The sequence below is a fragment of the Myxine glutinosa genome, chromosome 1 (genome assembly GCF_964187855.1).
Source record: "Myxine glutinosa chromosome 1, kmMyxGlut1.1, whole genome shotgun sequence".
In the NCBI taxonomy this organism is placed as follows: Eukaryota; Metazoa; Chordata; class Myxini; order Myxiniformes; family Myxinidae; genus Myxine; species Myxine glutinosa.
The window spans coordinates 24,783,182-24,803,175 of record NC_136261.1 but is presented as its reverse complement, the minus strand read 5'-3'; the positions used below and the strand labels follow the sequence as shown (position 1 = coordinate 24,803,175).

General features: G+C 45.5%; 2 protein-coding genes across 4 annotated transcripts in view; one reads left to right on the top strand and one right to left on the bottom strand.

Annotated features, from left to right (window-relative positions):
• The window catches only part of LOC137412766 (carnitine O-palmitoyltransferase 2, mitochondrial-like), a 113,131-nt gene extending 93,832 nt beyond the window's left edge, over positions 1 to 19,299 (top strand). For both annotated transcript variants that reach the window (XM_078769809.1, XM_078769799.1), the window contains 2 exons: positions 4,986 to 5,268; positions 18,430 to 19,299. In XM_078769809.1, coding sequence (XP_078625935.1) covers positions 4,986 to 5,268; positions 18,430 to 18,776 — 630 coding nt within the window. In that variant the 3' untranslated portion in view covers positions 18,777 to 19,299. The remainder of the gene's footprint in view (positions 1 to 4,985; positions 5,269 to 18,429) is intronic.
• LOC144889489 (uncharacterized) overlaps positions 1 to 19,994 on the bottom strand; it is an 880,122-nt gene that overhangs the window by 441,735 nt on the left and 418,393 nt on the right. Inside the window, exon 2 of one of the 2 annotated variants that reach the window (XM_078769841.1) lies at positions 2,385 to 2,491. Coding sequence is in view for 1 of the 2 variants with exons in the window: in XM_078769847.1 (XP_078625973.1) it covers positions 2,385 to 2,502 (118 nt within the window). In the remaining variant the exon portion in view is untranslated. Of the gene's footprint in view, positions 1 to 2,384; positions 2,542 to 19,994 lie in introns of those variants that run through there. The other variant, XM_078769847.1, reaches the window with a different exon arrangement.

Genomic DNA, 19,994 nt, shown 5'->3' with positions numbered 1-19,994 from the left:
CGTGTTTGTCGTTGGGATTTCCATTTCAACCTCATCGTGTTGATTGCAGTTGGTTTCCATATCGGCTTAATTCCCATATCAACCTCTAACCTTGTAACTCCTCATCCACAGTCACGCCAATACCTGCCTATTGATTTGCCATTCTGCACGACTTCGACCTTCAACCAGCATGCGGATCCGTGCACGGACTTTAAGGAACGTTACATTCCACTCACATTTGGCATATCATGAGTTTATTGCTTTGAGAGCATTGGGGAATGATGGTACCATCAGATGTATTGTTCATTTGATGCAAGTGAAACATTCATTGTACTTTCTTTCATCGTGTTATTATGGTGTATGTGAGAGTTCTTAATACAATTACTTGTTTTGTTCGACAATTGCATTGGTGTGGTTTTACCATGGTTTATTAGAACACTCAAACTAACAAATATTTGTGCCGTGTTCCCACTCGAGACTCTGAGGGGCACCGTAACCGGAGTTTGACGAGGTAACATGTAAAATAATTTGGGGGCACGTCATCCGGGATTGAATTCCCTAACATCGTCATCTGGGATTGAATTCCCTAACATTCCCAAATTTGAATTCCCTAACATTCCCAAATTTGAATTCCCTAACATTCCCAAATTGCTCTCCTGAATGCTCGTGGGGGTTACACGAAGTACTGAACTGTAATTTTACCGTCCGTAATCCCAGTCATAATTTAGCTTTTGTTTTTGTTGAAATTTTTTTTGGCTAATGTGCAAAATAAAGAGATACTTCTGGAAAACTTACAGAAGTTTAACATAGTACTGTCCGTGAATTGAGTTCGATATCAGTTTACATCACTTTCAAGGATCAATTTATTTGCTTTGAAATGTCAAATGTGGTTTTTGTTTCTTTTAAAGGTCACATCAACAACATCTAGAATAATTTCAACATAATTCCAATGAACTTTTGGTTCTAAGTCATCTTGAAAAGTAAGTTCACCCCCACAAAAAAAATATTCCATATTAAATGCCAAGTCTGTACTATTGAGCGAAATGACATTTCTCCTGATATATTAACATCTTTCATTTCATCAAGATTGACATATTTGGGGTCATTAAAGAATATATAATTTTCACCGTGTTTAGAGCTAATAGATTTATCTTCCTTTTTGATAGCTTCAGTAAAAAGATTTTCCTTTTTTGATACTTTTACATGCTTCATTACCTCCTCTAGTTTATTATAAATCTCCATAAATAGTGGTGAAACTTTTGTTATAATTCCTTTAATTGACGACTTCCCAAAGACAGAGAATGCTTTTCCTTTAAAAGGTATTGAGTAGCTCATATTATCCTTCATAAATAGGTTTAATCCAAAAGTTATTGAAATCATCTTTGTTCAATTTTACATCAGTGCAATATATTTCAGTATCCTTTTTAAATGAGGAGATTGATTGAAATTTGTATTTTGTGTTTTGAAACATTGTATTTATTAGACCAAAAAGTGATTGCCAAGAGATTGAGGGGAAAATAATTTACTATAATCTCAAAATGGTATGTGGTTCGGGAAGTGTTCAAACAAGAACATTAAGAGAAGTTTATCATTTCATATCAGCTCAACAACGATACCTAAACCGAGAGTTAAATTCTAATATCACATTTGTCAATATTATAGATGCTGATTGTTCTTCTAAGAGAATTAAGTTATTACCTAAAAATGAAACACAAATATTTATTGGGTCTCTGTATGAGTATAATGAAAAATGGGGGGAGTTAATAAGATAAATGCAAGGAGAAAAAGGGTGTAATTTTTCAAGCCTGGCATGCCTGGCATTTCAAACCATGGGCAAGGTTTTGGGAAAGTGGCCGGGGCTTAGTAAAACGTGGGCGGGGCTTAGGATGGAGAAAAGGGGTGTAATTTTTCAAGATAGGTGGTTTGAATCAATAAGTTTCCATACTTTTCCCCATTGGCTTCAATGTTAAATTTGAGGTGAGCTAGAACCTATGAGTAGTAGTTAGGTCGATTGAGGATTAAATATTTGGAAATAGGTTGTCCCAAAAGAGGGTGAAATCTTGTTGAAAATCCAGAGATTAGTTTTTTTTTTAGCTCTTTTGCCATTGACTTCAATTTTAAATTATATGAGTTTTAGTAGATGGTAAATGAGCTTAGTAAAAAGTGAACGTAATTTTTTGAGAGAAAAAGGGGTGTAATTTTATGAGAGAGGGTGTGTGAGTCAATACGTTTTTCCCTTTTTTCCCATTGACTTCAATGTTAAATTTAATGTGCCTCAGAACCCCCATTTTCCGCCTACTATCTGTCCACAATTTTTTTTTAGATATCTTGTTCACAAACAGACAAACAGACAGGGGTGAAAACATAACCTCCACCCACCTACGGTGGCAGAGGTAACAACTTACCAGTGGTGTAGCTCGTGTGTTGGTTTCCCTTGTCATAAGCCAAGAGTTCATTCTGCAGCAAATGACCCTCTCCCTGTTCAAATGAACTACAGATTCGCTCTGTCCTCCTGTTACGCATAATCAGTCACCAACGAGAAACATATCAAGATACAGTCATTCAAATTGTACCTTTCCACAGTGTGGGTGAACATGCACATGTCTACGCTATTCAAAACACCATATTTCCACGACACATATTCATGAATATTATGACTCAGTGGATCATCAGTAAAAACAAAATGTCAACACCAAGGATTTTGCAGTGATTACTGCAGAATTACTTGTTCCACGAATGACCAAAATCTATTAATTGTCTCTTATTATTTACTAGCAGGTGTACCCGTCATTGCCCGGCGAAGTTCTAATCCTATTGTCATTTTGAAGAAATCAATTTTTTTTTCAATTCCCCTACTTACACACCCAAAAAGGAAAATTTATATTTAACATGATATTACACCCCCTCTACCCCCCCCCTCCCCCCCACACACACACTAATCGTGGATAATTTAATGTTACCTTTCATATCGCTACAAAGGCACAGGCACGATAAAGCCATTTTTTAAAAATCCCCCCAAAAATAAAGTTTCTTTTCAGTTTTAAATTATTTTTTGGCGGAAACACTCCCTGGTACTCACTGATGAACCTCTGAAAGTTTGATGAAAATCCGTTCAGCCATCACTGAGGAAAATGGCGACACACACACAGACAGACAAACGGCTCTCTTACAGGATAGATTAGCCCGTCCCCTGTGCAGCAGGAGATGGGGGGGTTTACAAACCACAAAACTAGGTTTCTGTGTGTGCCTGTCCGGGCCGTAACTATTTTACCATTTGAGATATTTTCAGCAAATTTTCAACAAAGCTTTGTGATGATAATGCGGAGAAGGCAAGTTAATAATTTTATCAAAAGTATCACACAAAATAATCAATTTTCATCCAATTGACCTGAAATTTAAATTTACCATATGAGTCTTATCACATTTTCCACAAATCTTTATCTTACTAAAATTCACCAAATGTCCGTCCGTCCGTCTGTCTGTCTGTCCCTCTGTTCGAAGGTACTGCAAAAACAGCTGAACTGATCGCAACGATATTTTGGGTGGGTAATCCTGGGACCCCCGAGAGTAAAATAGGCTATTGTGGCGGGCACAAGGGACAATAATTCCGAGCACCAGTGGGTGGCGTGAGCATCCAGGTGGGGAACGAAAGCGCATGCCCTGCCTTTCGACCGATCGGCCACGCCCGGGGACAAGGCGTGGCCTCGGGACATATATGTGGGCTCTAAGCTCGAGCCCGCCCAGTGCTGAAGTGCGAGCTCTTAATAAAGACTCTGTTTGTACCAACGCGTTGTGGCCTACCTCTCTGGCAATCGAGTCATGTGTGCACAGCACCACACTGGTGACCCCGATTGGTTCAGCCGTTGCTGACCCCCAAACGCGCCATGGCTACCAACGCCGTCGCCGTCAAACTCCCGGAGTTTTGGGAAGCACAAGCCGGGGAGGGGGAGGGGAGGGGGAGGGGGGAACGGCTAGCTTGGCAAGCGATAGCAGGCTTTTTACTTTTATTTTTACCTCAATGTAAAGGGCTATATATATAGGGCTATATATATAGTAAAGGGCTATATATATAGCAACGTAAAGGGCTATATGTAAAGGGCTATATATATAGTCCGTGCTTGGAGCCTTCAAGTTCAACATAAGGTTTTTTAATGAAAAATAATGCAGATGTATAACAATCCACCAATGCAAGTTCAGAAATGAATGCAGATCCTTTACTTTGCGATACAAACGCAATTCCCACCATTTCCACTCACGATCGAGGCCTCCACAGTGACCGCGCCTCTTCTTCCTCCTACAACTTCGTCTCACTTCTTTCACTCAAAATGCACGAAATTCTGCCGCATGAAATTATGTAGAGGCCTCGTCGGGGGGATATAAGGTAGATAAGGAAGGCGTTGTAACAGAAGAATCAAAATAAAAGTGGAAGAACATAAGGAAATGGGAGCTATTCTGGACCCACAGCCAAACCCGACAAACCATTGCAATACACCCCGAACGTCTAGCGCCGCCACAAACTACACCATGGAATTGCAGCTGGCGCGGTTTTTTTAAACCATTGATATTAAAATAAAACGTAGCCTAAAACCAGCGGGATTTTATGCTGATTCCGAATCTGTGTCTAAAACTTTTCTCCGATGTGTAGTTCTTGAGTTATAAGCGGACATCCAGACAGACACACACACACACACACACACACACACACACACACACACACACACACACACACACACACACACACACACACACACACAGACACTCCTCCTATATATATATATACAGAAGACTTCGTTTTATAATCCCACCAAAGATGGCCGACTGATGTCCTTTAACTCAGGACAGCAAAATTACTAAAACCATGGGGATAATAATAGTTTATGTCTTTTTCTTCTTGTTTTATATAACTCACTGCAGGTCTTCCTGTGACTAGTCCTGTTTGCCTGCTATGCCCTTTCTAGCATTACTTAACTTTTTCAGTTTATCTGCCTTTCATTTTCACCTTCCAGGGATGCGGTGTGAGTCCAGACAGTATTGTGCAGTTAGCACTACAACTGGCATTCACCCGCATGTATGGACACCATGCCATGACTTCCGAACCTTGCAGCACAGGTACCTTCCTACATGGTCGCACAGAAACCATTCAACCAGCCACAATTGAGGCTCTTGAATGCTGCAAGGTTTTCTGTGCGGATTCTCCAAGATATGGTTCGCAACGCACTACCCTTCTGCGCCGGTTGATTGAAGCAACCTCCAAGCAACACAAGCAACTCATCTCAGAAGCTGCCATGGGTAGGACATTTGTTGCATCTTCAATTGAAAAATAACTAGAAATATAAATGCACTGGCAGAATAACCACCCTGTGGGTGGGTAGAGTTTGCACATTACTTGCTGAAAAAGTATAGTCTCTGTTTTGCAAGAAGACTATAGATGTTTGTGTGGTGACAACTAAAAGGTTCCAGATGGTCCAAAGGTCTAATGGGTATGTTCCAATAGTAGTTAGGGTCTAAATGGTCTAAATGAATAAAAGTGTCTCATCTCGAAAGCATGTAAATGTCTAAGTGGTCTAAAGGCGTCTAAATGAATACAAAGTGTCTAAAAAGGCTTAAGACTCGAAGTGGCCTGAATGTTTTAAAGGTCCAAAGCACTAAATGCTCAAGGATCTAAGCAGTGTAAAGGGGTCTAAATCTGTCTAAAGGGTCTGAAGTGTGTAACGGTCAATAGTGTGTTAAGTCTAAAGGGTCTGAAGTGTGTAATGGGCAATAGTGTGTTAAGTCTAAAGGGTCTAACTATAGTTAACGAATTTAAGGAATGTAAAGGTTTAAAGCGTCTGTGGGGTCTTCGGTTCTAGGGGTATAAAATGGGTCTAAAGGTTATTAAATGTATTCAAGGTAATAGGGGCCGAAGGGCTCTGAAGGGTCAATACTGGAGGTTATAAGGGGTCGTATGGATTCAAATGGTTCTAAAGGGTCTAATGGGGAATATAGGATCTTAGGTGTCTTAAGTGTCTTCAGGTTCTAAAGGGTCTTATGATTTCTGTCGGGTCTTAGGGTTCTAAGCGGTCTATTGGGGTCTTATGGTTCTAAAGGGTCTGGTGAGGGATATGAGGTCTTAGGGATCTGAGGCTTAGGGATCTAAGAAACACTTTCTCTCTACTCTCAAGACTGAACTCTCAAACCTGTCTCCCTCTTCCAAATCCTGGTGGCATCTGGTCAAATCTGTTTCTGGTGTTTGGTCCCACTCCACCCCCTCCCTCACCTCAAATGGCTACACAGCTGAATCCGCACGTGAAAAAGTTGAATGCCTCAACTCGGTGTTTCCCTCAAAATCTTGTTTCCCAAACCCGTCTCTCTCTGTACTCACCTTACCGAGGCGAACCCAGCTGCTCCTGGACTCTGTGTCCTTCTCTCTTGACAAGGTGGAAAAGTTTCTGTCAAACCTCGACTCTGATTCTGCAACTGGACCAGACGGCATCAGCTCACGGGTCCTAAAATCCTGCTCTGCCACTCTTTCACACCCTCTCTCTGTTCTCTTCACCCTATCCTTTGCTAAAGGTCATCTGCCATCAGCTTGGAAATCAGCCAACATTACCGCTTTACACAAAAAATGTGCAAAAATACATCCTTGCAAATACAGACCAATCAATCAGCCTGCTCCCAATTATGAGCAAAGTCATGGAATTCATCATTTCTTCGGATATCAAATCCTTCCTCTTCTCCAATGGCTTGATCTCTGATCATCAATTTGGATGCAGACCAGGTCACTCGACTCTGGACATGCTGCTTCTGCTGTCTCAACAATGGATGGAGGTCCTCAATGCCAAACAGGAAATCAGAGGTATCTCCCTTGGCATATCACGTGCCTTCGATACGGTCTGGCACCTCGCTCTGCTCACCAAACTCTCCTCCTATGGTATCCATGGAAATCTCCACGCATGGCTTGCGGATTCCTCTCTCGTCGAAGTCAACGTGTAGCCCTGAATGGATTTCTCTCATCTCCCCTTCCTGTTCAGGCTGGAGTTCCCCAAGGCAGTGTTCTGGGCCCTGTAATTTTTCTGGACTTCATCAATGATCTCTCAGACTCTCTGGAAAATCCTCTCTTTCTCTTTGCTGATGACTCCACTCTCTGCCACTCGGTACCTCATTCCTCAGATCGGTAGTCTGCAGCCTCCTCACTATCTGCAGACCTGGACAAATCACAGACTGGTCAAACAAGTAGAACATGTCTTTCAATCCTGACAAATCTCACACTCTTACTATGTCTCTCCGAAAAGACCGACCGGACAACCCTCCCATCTACTTTCTCAACAATCCTCTCCAAGAAGTTCTGTCACTCAAGCTTTTGGGTCTCACTATCTGCCATGATCTTTCCTGGGAAAACCACATTTCTAAGCTGGCCTCCAAAGCCAGTCGCCGACTTGGCATCCTCCGTCGTGCTAAGTAATTCCTTGGCACACCTGAGCTCCTCACCACATACAAAGGTTTCATCTGCAGCTCAATGGAATACTGTTCCCCCCACTGGGCCAGTGCTCCTGCCTCTCACCTAGCTCGGCTTCACGCTGTTGAAACCAAAGCTTTCAGAATCTTTCGAGTCTCCAAAGATGAAGCTAACTCTGAGGGCCTTTCACTCACTCACAGCAGGCAGGTTGGTGGTCTTTCTGTCTACTACCGACTCCTCTCTTGCCTCGCTCCCCCAGCTCTGTCTGTGCCCTGTCCCCCAAATATTCCTACAGGTTGCACATGATCTGCCAGCTACCGTATCCTGGTGAAACTGCCAAAATCAAGACTCTCTGCTCACCTTCATTCTTTCATACCTAATTTATCCCGCCTCTGGAACAAACTGCCTCACTCTCGTCAATCCCACTCCTCCCTCCAGGTCTTTAAAACAGCTGTTTGCCACCATCTCTTATCTTGCCCCAACCAAAACCTTGATCTTTTCTACACCCATTAATTTAAACCCAGAGCCACATTTTTGAAATACCGAATTATTTCCTTGGAGTCCTAGCAGTGTCCATGTGTTTTATACCTCTCAGCAGGGCTATACACAGCACCATGGCCAAATGTTCGGTGTCGACCGCCTAAATGACAGCCAGAGCCATATCCCTGCAAACGTCTGATTAACTTGCCTCTTGTGCAATCTCAATCATAAGCACTAGGCAGCAATCTAGCAACTAGCAATCATAAGCAATCATAATCATAACTGCTAGGCAGGGTTGCAGGTAGTAGTTGAGACGACACCCCCTCCTTCCCATGCCTTCTCCCTCCAAGCCCTCTCCCTCCCACAGATCTCCCGATGTCCCTGATCTCTACTGTTGTACTTGTGTGCTTTCCTCTCTCTCTCCATCTTGTCTCCCACTCCCTTTATTATATGTTTTTTTTGATGTGTCCGTTTTTTATATATTTTTTGTGATTTATTTTAGCTCTTACACGAGCCTCGATCTTGTATACAAACAAGAAGAAAAAAAAAAGGCCTTCAACGGGGTCTATAGGTTCGACATATTCTTAGGGGTCTGAGGTTTTTCCTAAACCCTGAAGATTTTTCGGGTTTTCAGGTGTCTTCGGGTTCTAAAGGGTATTATGGGGTCTTAGGGTTCTAAGACTACACACATTCTACAGTGTCTTTGGGGTCTAAGAGTTCAAACGGGGTGCTTCTGACCCACCACGGTACTTTACACAGAGGTGCGGCTTATGTGAGGGCAATACATAATGCCTATGAGGAAGAAACCAGCTGGCACCCTGATAAATTACCAGACGAGCTCCCAGAACCGGTGAAGGGTTATGAACACGTTTCTCCAGGGTGATGCCGCAGCCTACCAGCTCTGCAAATGGCAAGAGAAGGAAAAGATTCTTCCCACATCCAAAAAATAGTGTGATGTTTGGAAGGTGGCGCAGGTAGAATCCAAGGTATCGAACAGCTTGAGCCAGCCATCATGGGAACATGAGCACATCGACATGCACGCAGCCTACCTCGCCTGTGAGGACAGTGTTTTTGGAGGCGTCGGTGAGGCAATGGATCGCAACCGACAGTATGGCTTCTCGCCGAATATGTTTTGGCAAGCAAACGTGGATGGTGCATCTCTCAATCACATTATCTCACTCACGAGTGCAGTGCAGCTTGATACGTGTGAGTTTCTTTCCAAACACTCACCCTTATACGGTAGGGCACGAAGGGGAGCACCTGCGCAAGAACAATAGTTGTATCACCACACCCGAATTGGCTGATCTGCTACGAGCAGGTGACCTTTACTCGGAGAGCACAATCGCTCACGAGGTAGTAAATAGTGTCGGTGTGAATGAGAAAATCAAGTTCCCAGTTGATACGATCTAGCCCTACGCTCTTTTGGCGCTTGGAGGGAATATATGCCAAGTATTCTTGTGAGGGACGAAAATAAGACTGCGTACATGTCCACCGTCCTGGCGGGGGCTGAGAGGCTTCTTAATTTTGAAAGTTACCGGACGCCTTCGAATCCAATCTGAGGAAGAAAAGGTGAGAAATCAGGGTACCACATTCGGGCCTTCATGTTGGGGTACACTCACATCGGGCTCTGACGAGTGCTACGGTGCATTCCACAGGATGACGTGCTGTTTGTGTGCACAGAATACATTTGCACCCATCGGCTCCCCCAGGCCGTGCATGTCCTGCTTGTAGATGAGTGTCCCAGATACTGGCAATGGCGCCACAAAACTCCTGGGTATGAATGGCGCCAGGAAGCAGCCAGTTGGAAAATCGACCACTGCGGGAGTTGCACACCTGCTGCGACAATCAATCTTCGATCAGCACTGCCACAACAAGCTGACGTTGCAGCAGCTTATGGCCCAGTGAATGTACCCCGTGGGCCAGGGTAGCTCAGGTAAAAGCAAGTGGGGCATTAATACCTTCTGTGGGCAGAGAATTGTAGTATTGACCCTGGAGAATGACCTGGCTGAGAACCATTGAAACAATCTCCTCCTGGGGTTGCAGCAACATGATGTGCAAATGTACCACCAACATCTGTGCATCCCTGTGGATAAACCTATTGGCAAATGGGACCCTGTTTGGCTGAGGCGTCAGCTCTACAATCTGGCTGAGGTCGTCGTGATCGATGAGTGCTGCAAAATTTCAACCTTAGTCCTGCGCACGTTCCTGAATTACCTCGCCTGCAGGACCTGCCCGTTGATTTTCGCAGGCGACCTGTCGCAGTTGCCACCATCGACTGACAAGTAAGGATCCCAACACAAGCTCACAGAATAGTCCAGCACAATGTGTGTTGGTTTCAGACAGAGTACTGTTGTTACGAACGCTGTGAGCAGCCACACACCGTTAGCTTTACAAATAGCACATCTCCCACTGCACTGCTCTCACAACTTCATGACATAAAAAGGGCATGTGGTGTACGCCCTACTCTTCGCAGCTGGACGTCTTTCGCAATGCATGGGAGGGAATGGCATTTGACAAGGCTATCCAGCAAACTTCACTTTACAAACTGCAGGGTCAGGAAGTCATTATCCCCGGATCACGCAACAGTGTTCAGACTTACAAGTGCACCATTGTACAGGTGCAGTTGAAACTGGTTGAGAGGTGGTTACTGCCCCTCGACTGTAAGTATGCCGGTTGGCGACTGTACATCAAGTTCAGGGCAAAAGGATACAGCCACCCACCGGCATGCTCATTGTCGACCACAGGCGTGATGGCTGAGCGCCAAATGTGGTTTACACAGCCGTCTGCCGTGCTAGATTTGCCAATCAGATAGTGTGTGTCCTCCCCCCTGACAACAACAGAAGTGTGGTGGTTCCAACAAAGCTTCAGTCCACACCCAATGAGGTCCTTATCACTGCTTGAATCAAGCGACATGTTGCGGAAGACAAGAGGAAAGGGAGGAACCCCATGAAGATGCCCACAGATGCGGAAATGGCCACGGTTGGTTCCATCCTAGGCCTATGCGTTGTCGCAGAACATAAGTGCACCGTGTGCTCAGTACCGCTGCTGATGCAGGGCTATACACAGCACCATGGCCAAATGTTCGGTATCGACCGCCTAAATGACAGCCAGGGCCATATCCCTGCAAACGTCTGATTAACTTGCCTCTTGTGCAATCTCAATCATAAGCACTAGGCAGCAATCTAGCAACTAGCAATCATAAGCAATCATAATCATAACTGCTAGGCAGGGTTGCAGGTAGTAGTTGAGACGTTGTGTGCCCGTGCTTCGCGTATGCTGTGTAACTCAGCAATGGTTGGCCTGGCTCATTGACTCAGCGGAGGATGGTCTAGGATTTGTGCATCCACCAAGGGCCTGTAGCCCTTCGCCTGCCATTCCCCTGGGGGTAACGCTAAATCATTACCCTGTGCTCTCGAAGCGAAAAGCGGGGTTAAGCATTCAGGTGCGTACGTGTGCCGTGTGCCATGTCTGCATTTTAAAAATTCATTTTCTCGGCAACCATTGGTCCGATTGACACGAAATTTTACCATAGGCACGCCTCCGCTTGTAGAAAAGTTTTATTCATAATTTTGACGTCATAAGTCACGTGGTATGGACGCCATCTTGGAAAAACGTTACACCTCCATATCTCCCAAACCACTATATGGGCTCATTGAAAAAATTTAAACATGGCTCATTGTCAAGTACTCCCCTTGGCGAATGAGATATGTTAATGATGATATCATTGGTGCCTTCATTATGACATCATAATTCGACAAGTACAACACTTATCCAATCATTGTGAATTTTTTTTCTCAGCAACTGTTGGTCTGATGGGCACGAAATTTTCACCATAGGAGGCCCTCTTCCTGTATAATATTTTAATGATAATCATGACGTCATAGGTCATGTGGTACAGGCGCCATCTTGGAAAAACCGATAAATGTTGCACCTCTATATCTCCAAAACCGCTGCATGGAAACAATTTAAACATGACTCATTGTAAAGAACTCCATATGGGGAATAGGTTTTGTTTACGATGACGTCATTGGTGCCATAATGATGACGTCATAATTCGACACGGACAACGCTTAGTCTGATCAGTTTGAAATGTATTGAGGGTGATTTACGCAACAATTATATTAGAGAATATAAATTTCTGATGTCATCGCTCACGTGGTCTGGCAGCCATATTGGATCAAAGAAAAAAAATGTTCAAAAACAGAAGAGTTGGCTCGCAACAATTTGACCGCGCAGGGTAAGTATTCTATGAATACCATCTAGTTTAATATAGCATCGCCAACCATCATCCCAATAGCTACTGCCATAGCTGTCGAAGTTGTTCCTGTATGTAGGAACAACGTGACAACTTCAATATGTCAGCCGGAGAGGATCCCCTGCTTGATGAGTATGTATCTTGTGGCCAGAGCCTCACCAACATTGAGAACTACCATGGCAACATCACAGCCTGTGAAACTGAGTTTGGGGTGGTCCCCTTGCACTTTCTAGTTTCCGTGGGTCTGGTCGGGTAGAGGGCGGTGGGTTGGGCGGGGTGGGTGGGGAGGCAGTGTGCTAGTCTGGGGCAACCTGCGAAAAGTTGGTGGGTGGACCGTCGGGGTCAATCCCAACAGAGGCAGGCCATTGCTCTTTGACCCACCTGATCGCAATCATAATACCTTATCAGTTAAGGTGTGTTCCTCCTGTATTCCAAATTGCTCACTCTGTAGTTCCAACTTTGGGTCATTCCCACTGGCCCCCAGGTCCCTTCATCAGAGCTGGCTACCATGATCCCGCTCTCGCTAGCCACTTGTCAATCAGAGCCTGGAACACTTACTACAGTGCAGGTCCCCAGCTTCCTATGGCCATTCCACCTGATCCACTGGATCAAGCTGCTCCCACCTGTCCCTCTGAGATCAGTAAGCGTTTTAAACCCATTGACAAAGGCCTCATCACGACTTCCGCTTCCGGTCCGGTATGAAGAGGACGCAGGCGTCACATGCTCGCCGCTTCTTCGACCGGGCCACTGTCAGTTGCTTGCTTTTTTGGTGGTCGTGCGGATTTTTTTGGCCATTGAGTCTGCCCTCTGCATAGCCCCGGCTCTGCTCCCTGCTTCGCTTGCCCGGCTCCTTCGCCTGCTCGCTGTTTCCTCGGGCACGCTCTCGTGGGTTGTGACCATCGTAGCGGTTTGGTGGCGGTTTCCCGCCGTGATCTAGATTTGTAGCGGCGGCGGTCGATTGCCGCTGCATTTGCCACTTTGCTGTGATCAACCTTGGCCTCGTGATCGTCTCTTTGCTCCTGCCTGCCCTCTGCTTGGTCCCGGCTCTGCTCCTGGCTTCACCTACCTGGCTCCTTCGTTTCCTCGGGCCCACTCCCGTGGGTTGGGACCATTGTTTCACCTCCTCAACCTTGGCCTCGTCTCGTCTCTCCGCTCCTGCCTGGCATGGCTCTGCGGTACTCCGCCGCAAGGCTCCTTCTGCTCAATACCCGCTCCACCCCATCATGCATCTCTGCCATCAAATCAAATGGACTCCTTCGATGACCCAGGTACATTCACCGTGGCTCCGGTCGTAAGTTTGTATATTTGCAATCAGGTCACTCCATCCCCGTCCTCTGGTCGGCTCAGCGCACTCCCACTCATCGTCCCAGCGCACCTGGTCACAGCAACGCACACGATCGCACCTCCTGCCTACGAACCCTGGCTAAATCACCTGAATTCATCCCTGCTGTTCAAAACAACATCAAGCTCACCCTGTTCAACACCCGGTCCCTCAACAACAAATGCCTCATCCTGAACGAATATATCCTGGATAACAAACTGGACTTTCTCTGTCTCACCGAAACCTGGCAACAACCACTGGACTACTACACACTCAACCTCACCACACCCAATGGATATTCCTACGTCAATAAACCACGCTCGGGGGGCCGAGGTGGTGGAATTGCCGTTACCCACCGTCAAGACATCAGGACCAGCCTCATCCCCATCGCCTCATCCTCATCATTTGAACACCTGGCTTTTAAACTCTCTGGTTGCACGCAGTCAGTCATGGCTGTCGTCTACCGCCCTCCCAAACCACACCCATCATTGCTGTCTGACTTCTCCTACTTTCTGACCCAGCTATGTTCCCTCTCCCCCTCAATCCTCCTCCTTGGTGATTTCAATGTCCACATGGACTCCACTGACTCCACAATAACCACTGACATCACTGATTTACTCACCTGCTTTAACCTCACTCAACATGTCGACTTTCCTACCCATATCCGTGGTCACATTTTGGACCTTGTCTGCTCTACTGGATTAAATTTGCACCATCTCTCTGGCTCCGACCTCACCCTCTCTGACCACTTAGCTATCACTATGACCATCAACATCCCCACCCCAACACCAAGACATTATCGCACGATCACCTTCCGTCAGCTAAACGCTCTTTCACCTACCTCATTCTCATCCACCCTCTCTGAAAAAATGTCCACTTCTCCCTTCGTTGACCTCCACACCCCTTCCGACCTCACTGACTACTACAACCACACTCTCTCCTCCTGCCTTGACCAGCTTGCGCCTGTAAAACCCAAAACAGTTTCTTTCACCCATTCTGCTCCCTGGTTTACCCCCGATCTCCGCCTGATGAAAACTCGTGCTCGCCAACTTGAAAGACTCCGCAATAAAACAGGTCTCACAGTTCACTCCCAAGCCTACAAGGACCACCTACAACACTACAAAGATGCCCTCTCCCGCGCCCGCTCCGCCTACTACTCTCAAATTATCCACTCTGGCTCCGGAAACCCAAAAGCACTCTTCTCGACAATAAACAAACTCCTCCGCCCCCTGAACACCACCACCCAGTCATTCACAGTAGACAACTACATCTCCTTCCTCTCTTTCTTCCAACGCAAAATTGACAACATCTACAACAGCTTGACCACCGCTGCACCCGCTCCCCCTCCAACCACCTGCCCCCCCTTGTCCTGCCATCCCCTGTCTCGGTTCTCCCCAATCTCCCCTACTGACCTCTCTGAACTCCTCATAGGAATGAAAACTGCCACCTGCACTCTTGACCCCATCCCCTCCAGCTTTGTCAAGGCCTCCCTCCCTGCTCTCTCTCCACTTATCATTGCAACAATAAACTCCTCCCTGTCTACAGGCATTGTCCCACCTTCCCTCAAAATTGCTGCTGTTACCCCCATTCTAAAAAAACCTGGTCTAATCCCTGACACCCTAAACAACTTCAGACCCATCTCCAAACTACCCTTTCTGTCAAAAGTTTTGGAACGCGCTGTAGCCACTCAACTCAAACATCACCTCTGCCAATAACCTGTATGAAACATTCCAATCCGGATTCTGCTCCAACCACAGTACTGAAACTGCTCTCCTCAAAATCACCAACGACCTTCTCCTCTCCTCTGACGCTGGCAACCTCAACATTCTCGTCCTCCTCGACCTCAGCGCTGCCTTTGACACCATCGATCACACCACCTCCTCACCCGACTTGAAACCACCTTTAACGTTACCGGCACTGCCCTCTCTTGGATTAAATCATACCTCTCTGACAGACGCCAGTTCATCTCCATCAATAACTGCAAATCCCCCACTGCTCCCCTCCCCCAAGGTGTCCCCCAAGGTTCAGTTACTTGGCCCCCTCCTCTTCATCCTCTACCTGTCCCCCATCGGTCACTTGATCTGCCGTCATCGTCTCCAATTCCACTGCTTCGCCGATGACATCCAGCTTTTCATCTCCACCAAGTCCGTCTCCACCGACACCCACTCTATCCTGACAAACTGCATCACTGAAATAAAATCCTGGCTTCAAATCAACTTCCTCAAGCTTAACTGTGATAAATCTGAAATAATCATCATTGGCCCAAAAACGCTCACAAAATCCACCCATAACTTTGCCCTCAACATCGACGGTATCCCAGTATCCACCTCCCCTCACATCCGGAATCTTGGCGTCATCTTTGACCAAACCCTCTCCTTCGACAAATACACTAAACAGCTCACAAAGTCAGCCTTCTTTCACCTGAAAAACATTGCCCGTCTCCTCTCATCCCTCTCCTCCACGGCTGCAGAAACCCTCATCCACGCCTTCATCACCTCCCGTCTGGACTACTGCAATAGCCTCCTCTATGGTTCACCCTAAAAAATCACCAATAAACTCCAATACATTCAGAACTCCGCTGCCCGTCTACTCACCCATTCCCGGACCCGTGACCACATCACCCCCGTCCTTTACAAGCTTCACTGGCTCCCCATCCCCCAGAGAATCCACTACAAAATCCTCCTCTTGACATACAAAGCCCTCCATAACCTGGCCCCATCCTACCTGGCTGACCTCCTCTCCAGACACACTCCCACCCGCAACCTCCGCTCTGCTGGTACCAACCTCCTGACCCCCTCCATCCGGACCAAATTCAGATCCTGGGGGGACAGGGCCTTCTCCATCGCTGCTCCCACCCTCTGGAACGCACGACCTCACACCATCAGAGACTCCTCCTCACTCACCACATTCAAAACATCACTAAAGACCCACCTGTTCAACACTGCATTCAACATTCAACCCACAGCATTTAACCCCTGACTATCACTTCTCCTTCTCCCTCCTTTTGCTTTAAATATTTCCCTATTGATTCTTGTCTTTTTGCAATTGTTGTTTTCATGTATTGTTATGCATTATGTTTTCCACTCTGTCAAAGCGCCTTTGGGCTTCTTGAAAAGCGCTAAACAAAATAAATGAATTATTATTATTATTATTATCACCTCCCAGCGGCCTGTGGTGTCAGCTGCATTGTCTACGGTGGTCTGGCGCCACACTGACAGCTGGACCATTAGGTCCAGGTCCAGCATAGCCTGGATGAAGTGATCCAGAGCCAAGATGTCCTGGTTGGCTGCTGCCATGCCCTAATGTGCGTTCCTCACCTCGTGGCGAATAAGATGTGCCAATTCCCATGTGGATTAATTACCATCTATCACTGCTGTCACTATCACTGATCACGGCTTTCATTTTTGCACTGCAAGCTGAGATTTAACAAGCTCGCTCTGCTGTGTTCCATGCCAAAACGGCTTTTTACGTCCAAAATGAGGTTAATTAAAGACATTGCGGCATCAGGCATGGTTGTTAGAACTTCTGCTGCAGTGGCACGTAATTCTGCCACCAAATGCACCCCACCTTTGTCCTGGCCCCAGCCGTTGCTGTGCACGACAAATAGAAATGTACCAAAAACGCCCCCAGGTCGCTGTTATTGTCATATGGCGCAAAAGGCACGGATCGAGTTCCTATGGTTTGGACCAGGATTTCCGGCCATTGTGAGGCCATCTTGGGCCCAACATCCTCTAACCCCGTGAACTATTTGCGCCCGGAGGGCTCAACACTCCAGTGATTCCAGCTATCTACTCCCTCCCCATCTGCGTCAGCATTTGCTCCACACTCTCCTGCCCGAGCACACTCCCCATCTCCCATCCATTTGAAGCACACTCAATCTCACTCACTCTGCTGGTCCCACCGGGGGTTTCATGAAGGCATAACCCAGGACATTCTCTTTTACACCATCCAATCAGCCTTCATCACATTTTCTCACATTTGTTGGGATCACATGATCCTCATTTCCCTCAATTGTTTTTCTCCTCTCCTGTCCCAGCAAAGGTTTAAACCAATACTTTTGCCCTGCTTCCATGAAATCCATAACCTCCTTCTTCGCTTCCTCTACTTTTCTTGTCATTTCCTTCTACTCCTCATTCGTTTACTCTACTTCCTCTTCAATTTTCTTAACGTTGTCTGTCGTTTATTTTGCCTCTTTTTGTTTCCTCATCCTCCTCGTATACTTTATGGCCTACTTTGGTCCCCGTTAATTCCCTTTATAGCATCCTCTTTGCTTTTTCCATCCACCCATCTATCTCTCATTGTTTTCATCTATATTATCCATCCCATTGTATCTGGCTAGAAGGAGGAGAAAGGGGAGGACTGGCAGAGGAAAGTCCCTCTCCAGAGAAGGAGAAAAAGATGTTAGTTGTGGATATGTGATTTGTTTATGAGTGTGATGTGGTGATTTGAATGGTTGTTTGTGAGGGGTTCGTGTCGCAGATGAGAGGAAGTGAACCGGTGCACGGGATACAACCGGCACCCTGACCGTGATGTCCTGACGAATCCTGGCAGCACAGAAGAGTGTGTGAAATCTGACCACCATCTTATGTTGTTGGGGGGGGGGGGGGGTGGGGGGATATCTTCCATGAAGAGGCATCTGCGATAGTTGTTGTTGATGTTGCTGTCGTCATAGCTGTGATTGTCGTTGTTTGTGTGTTCATTGTGTGTACTTTTACATATTTTCTATTACTTTGAGAAGTACTACTATATAAAATTTTGTGTGCTCCTTCCTTGTCCATCACACTTTATTCTAAAATCGAAAGGGTTCCTGTTGTAGAATTAAAAAAAAATGATACCATTGGAACCATTAAAGAAAGCTCCAAGTCCTTGCCCCTCCACCTAACACCCACTAACCCCCTCCATCCCAACCCACGAAACACTCACCCACCCTCTCCCTCCTAACCCACCATCTACCCCTAGGTCAGGGCTTTGAGCAACACCTGTTTGCTCTCTACCGCCTTGCCTTGAGGGACAACCAACAAAACTTGAGCGATCTTCCAGAATTTTTCTTGGATCCAGCATACCAACTGCAATACGTTGAGGACATCTTCTCCTCCCATGTACCAAATATTCAAGCAGGGCTTTTTTTGCCAATAGTTCCTGAAGGACTAATTTCTGTTTATTGCATTAGGGACACAAGTGTGTCTTGTTACCTTTGCACACTATCAACTAGCAGAGATCTTGAGGCTTACAGTAAAACTCTAGAAATGAGCCTAAAGGAAATAGGGGATGTATTAGCTGGTAAGCACCAGAAACAAATGTATTAACTTACTGAAAAGATTGACTTGCTAACACCATTTGAAGACCCGAGTAGAAGTACTTGAGTCACGAAATATCAGCATGCAAAATTATTACAGACTTGGATTGTTACCATACTGCAGATGGAGTTCCTGGTTCCCACTCACTTTGCCCAAAAATGTGACTTAAGTACTTCGTCCACTCAGGTCTTCATTTGGATGTTTGTTTTCCTTCAGTAGAAATACTCGTGAACCTGTGTGGTGACATCTCTTAGCATGCTGGGATTCCAGGTTTAGATCCCACATGTGTGATTATTTTTCCATTGTCTACCATTGATTTGCCATTGTGATTTAATATGGCTTTCTTGCTTGCGACATATGTGTGCAAACTCTTTATACAATAAACTGGATAGCAGCTTGCCAATAGAACAAGGCCTAATTGTACTCATGCAGCGACCAAATTGTACAGGGCCTTCAGAAAGTATTCACACCCCTTAGCTATTTTCACTTTTTGTTGTGTTACAGCCTGAATTAAAAAAGGATTAAATTGAGATTTTTTTCTTTGTCACTGATATACAGTAATATCCCATAATGTCAAAGTGGAATTTTTTAGAATTCTTTATAACATAATTAAAAATAAAATAAAAAATTTTCAGCTTATCTAATAATTTCTAGCTGTCTATGACGGAGTCGAGATGAGCTGTGAAAGCCACAACAATATCCTTCCGTCCATCATTCTGTGAGTCAAGCAGTCAGGCAGTGGGTCCATTAACATCTTTTCGTTTTTTCCCCTTCTCCTCCGAGGCAGTTTAACAGATCGTTTTGAAATTCGGCGTGATGATTCATGACATAGATGCCCACAAAAGAATGGAGCCCTTTTATTTAATTTCCATCCAGTGGTGAGATAATTAGGTAATTAACTCAAAATGTAAGCGATGTTTGTATGTCCCTTATATTGCATATCTTATTACAATAGAGCAAACGTATATAGTGTAGCAGCATAGCAAACCTGTTGTGCATTTTGTGATACAAGCACCAAATTTGGCAGAAAAGGAACATTAATATGTTGCGAACATTTTCAGATATTGGGCCACGTGAAATTCCGTAATTTTTTTTTTCAAATTTTTTCAAATTTCGTAATTTCAAATTTTTCGGGTGACACCGTCACAATTTCGGTCTTCGAGGCCGGCCGATATAGTGGGGCGGCTTAGCCCAAATATTCAAAAGAATTGTGCATTTTGTGATACA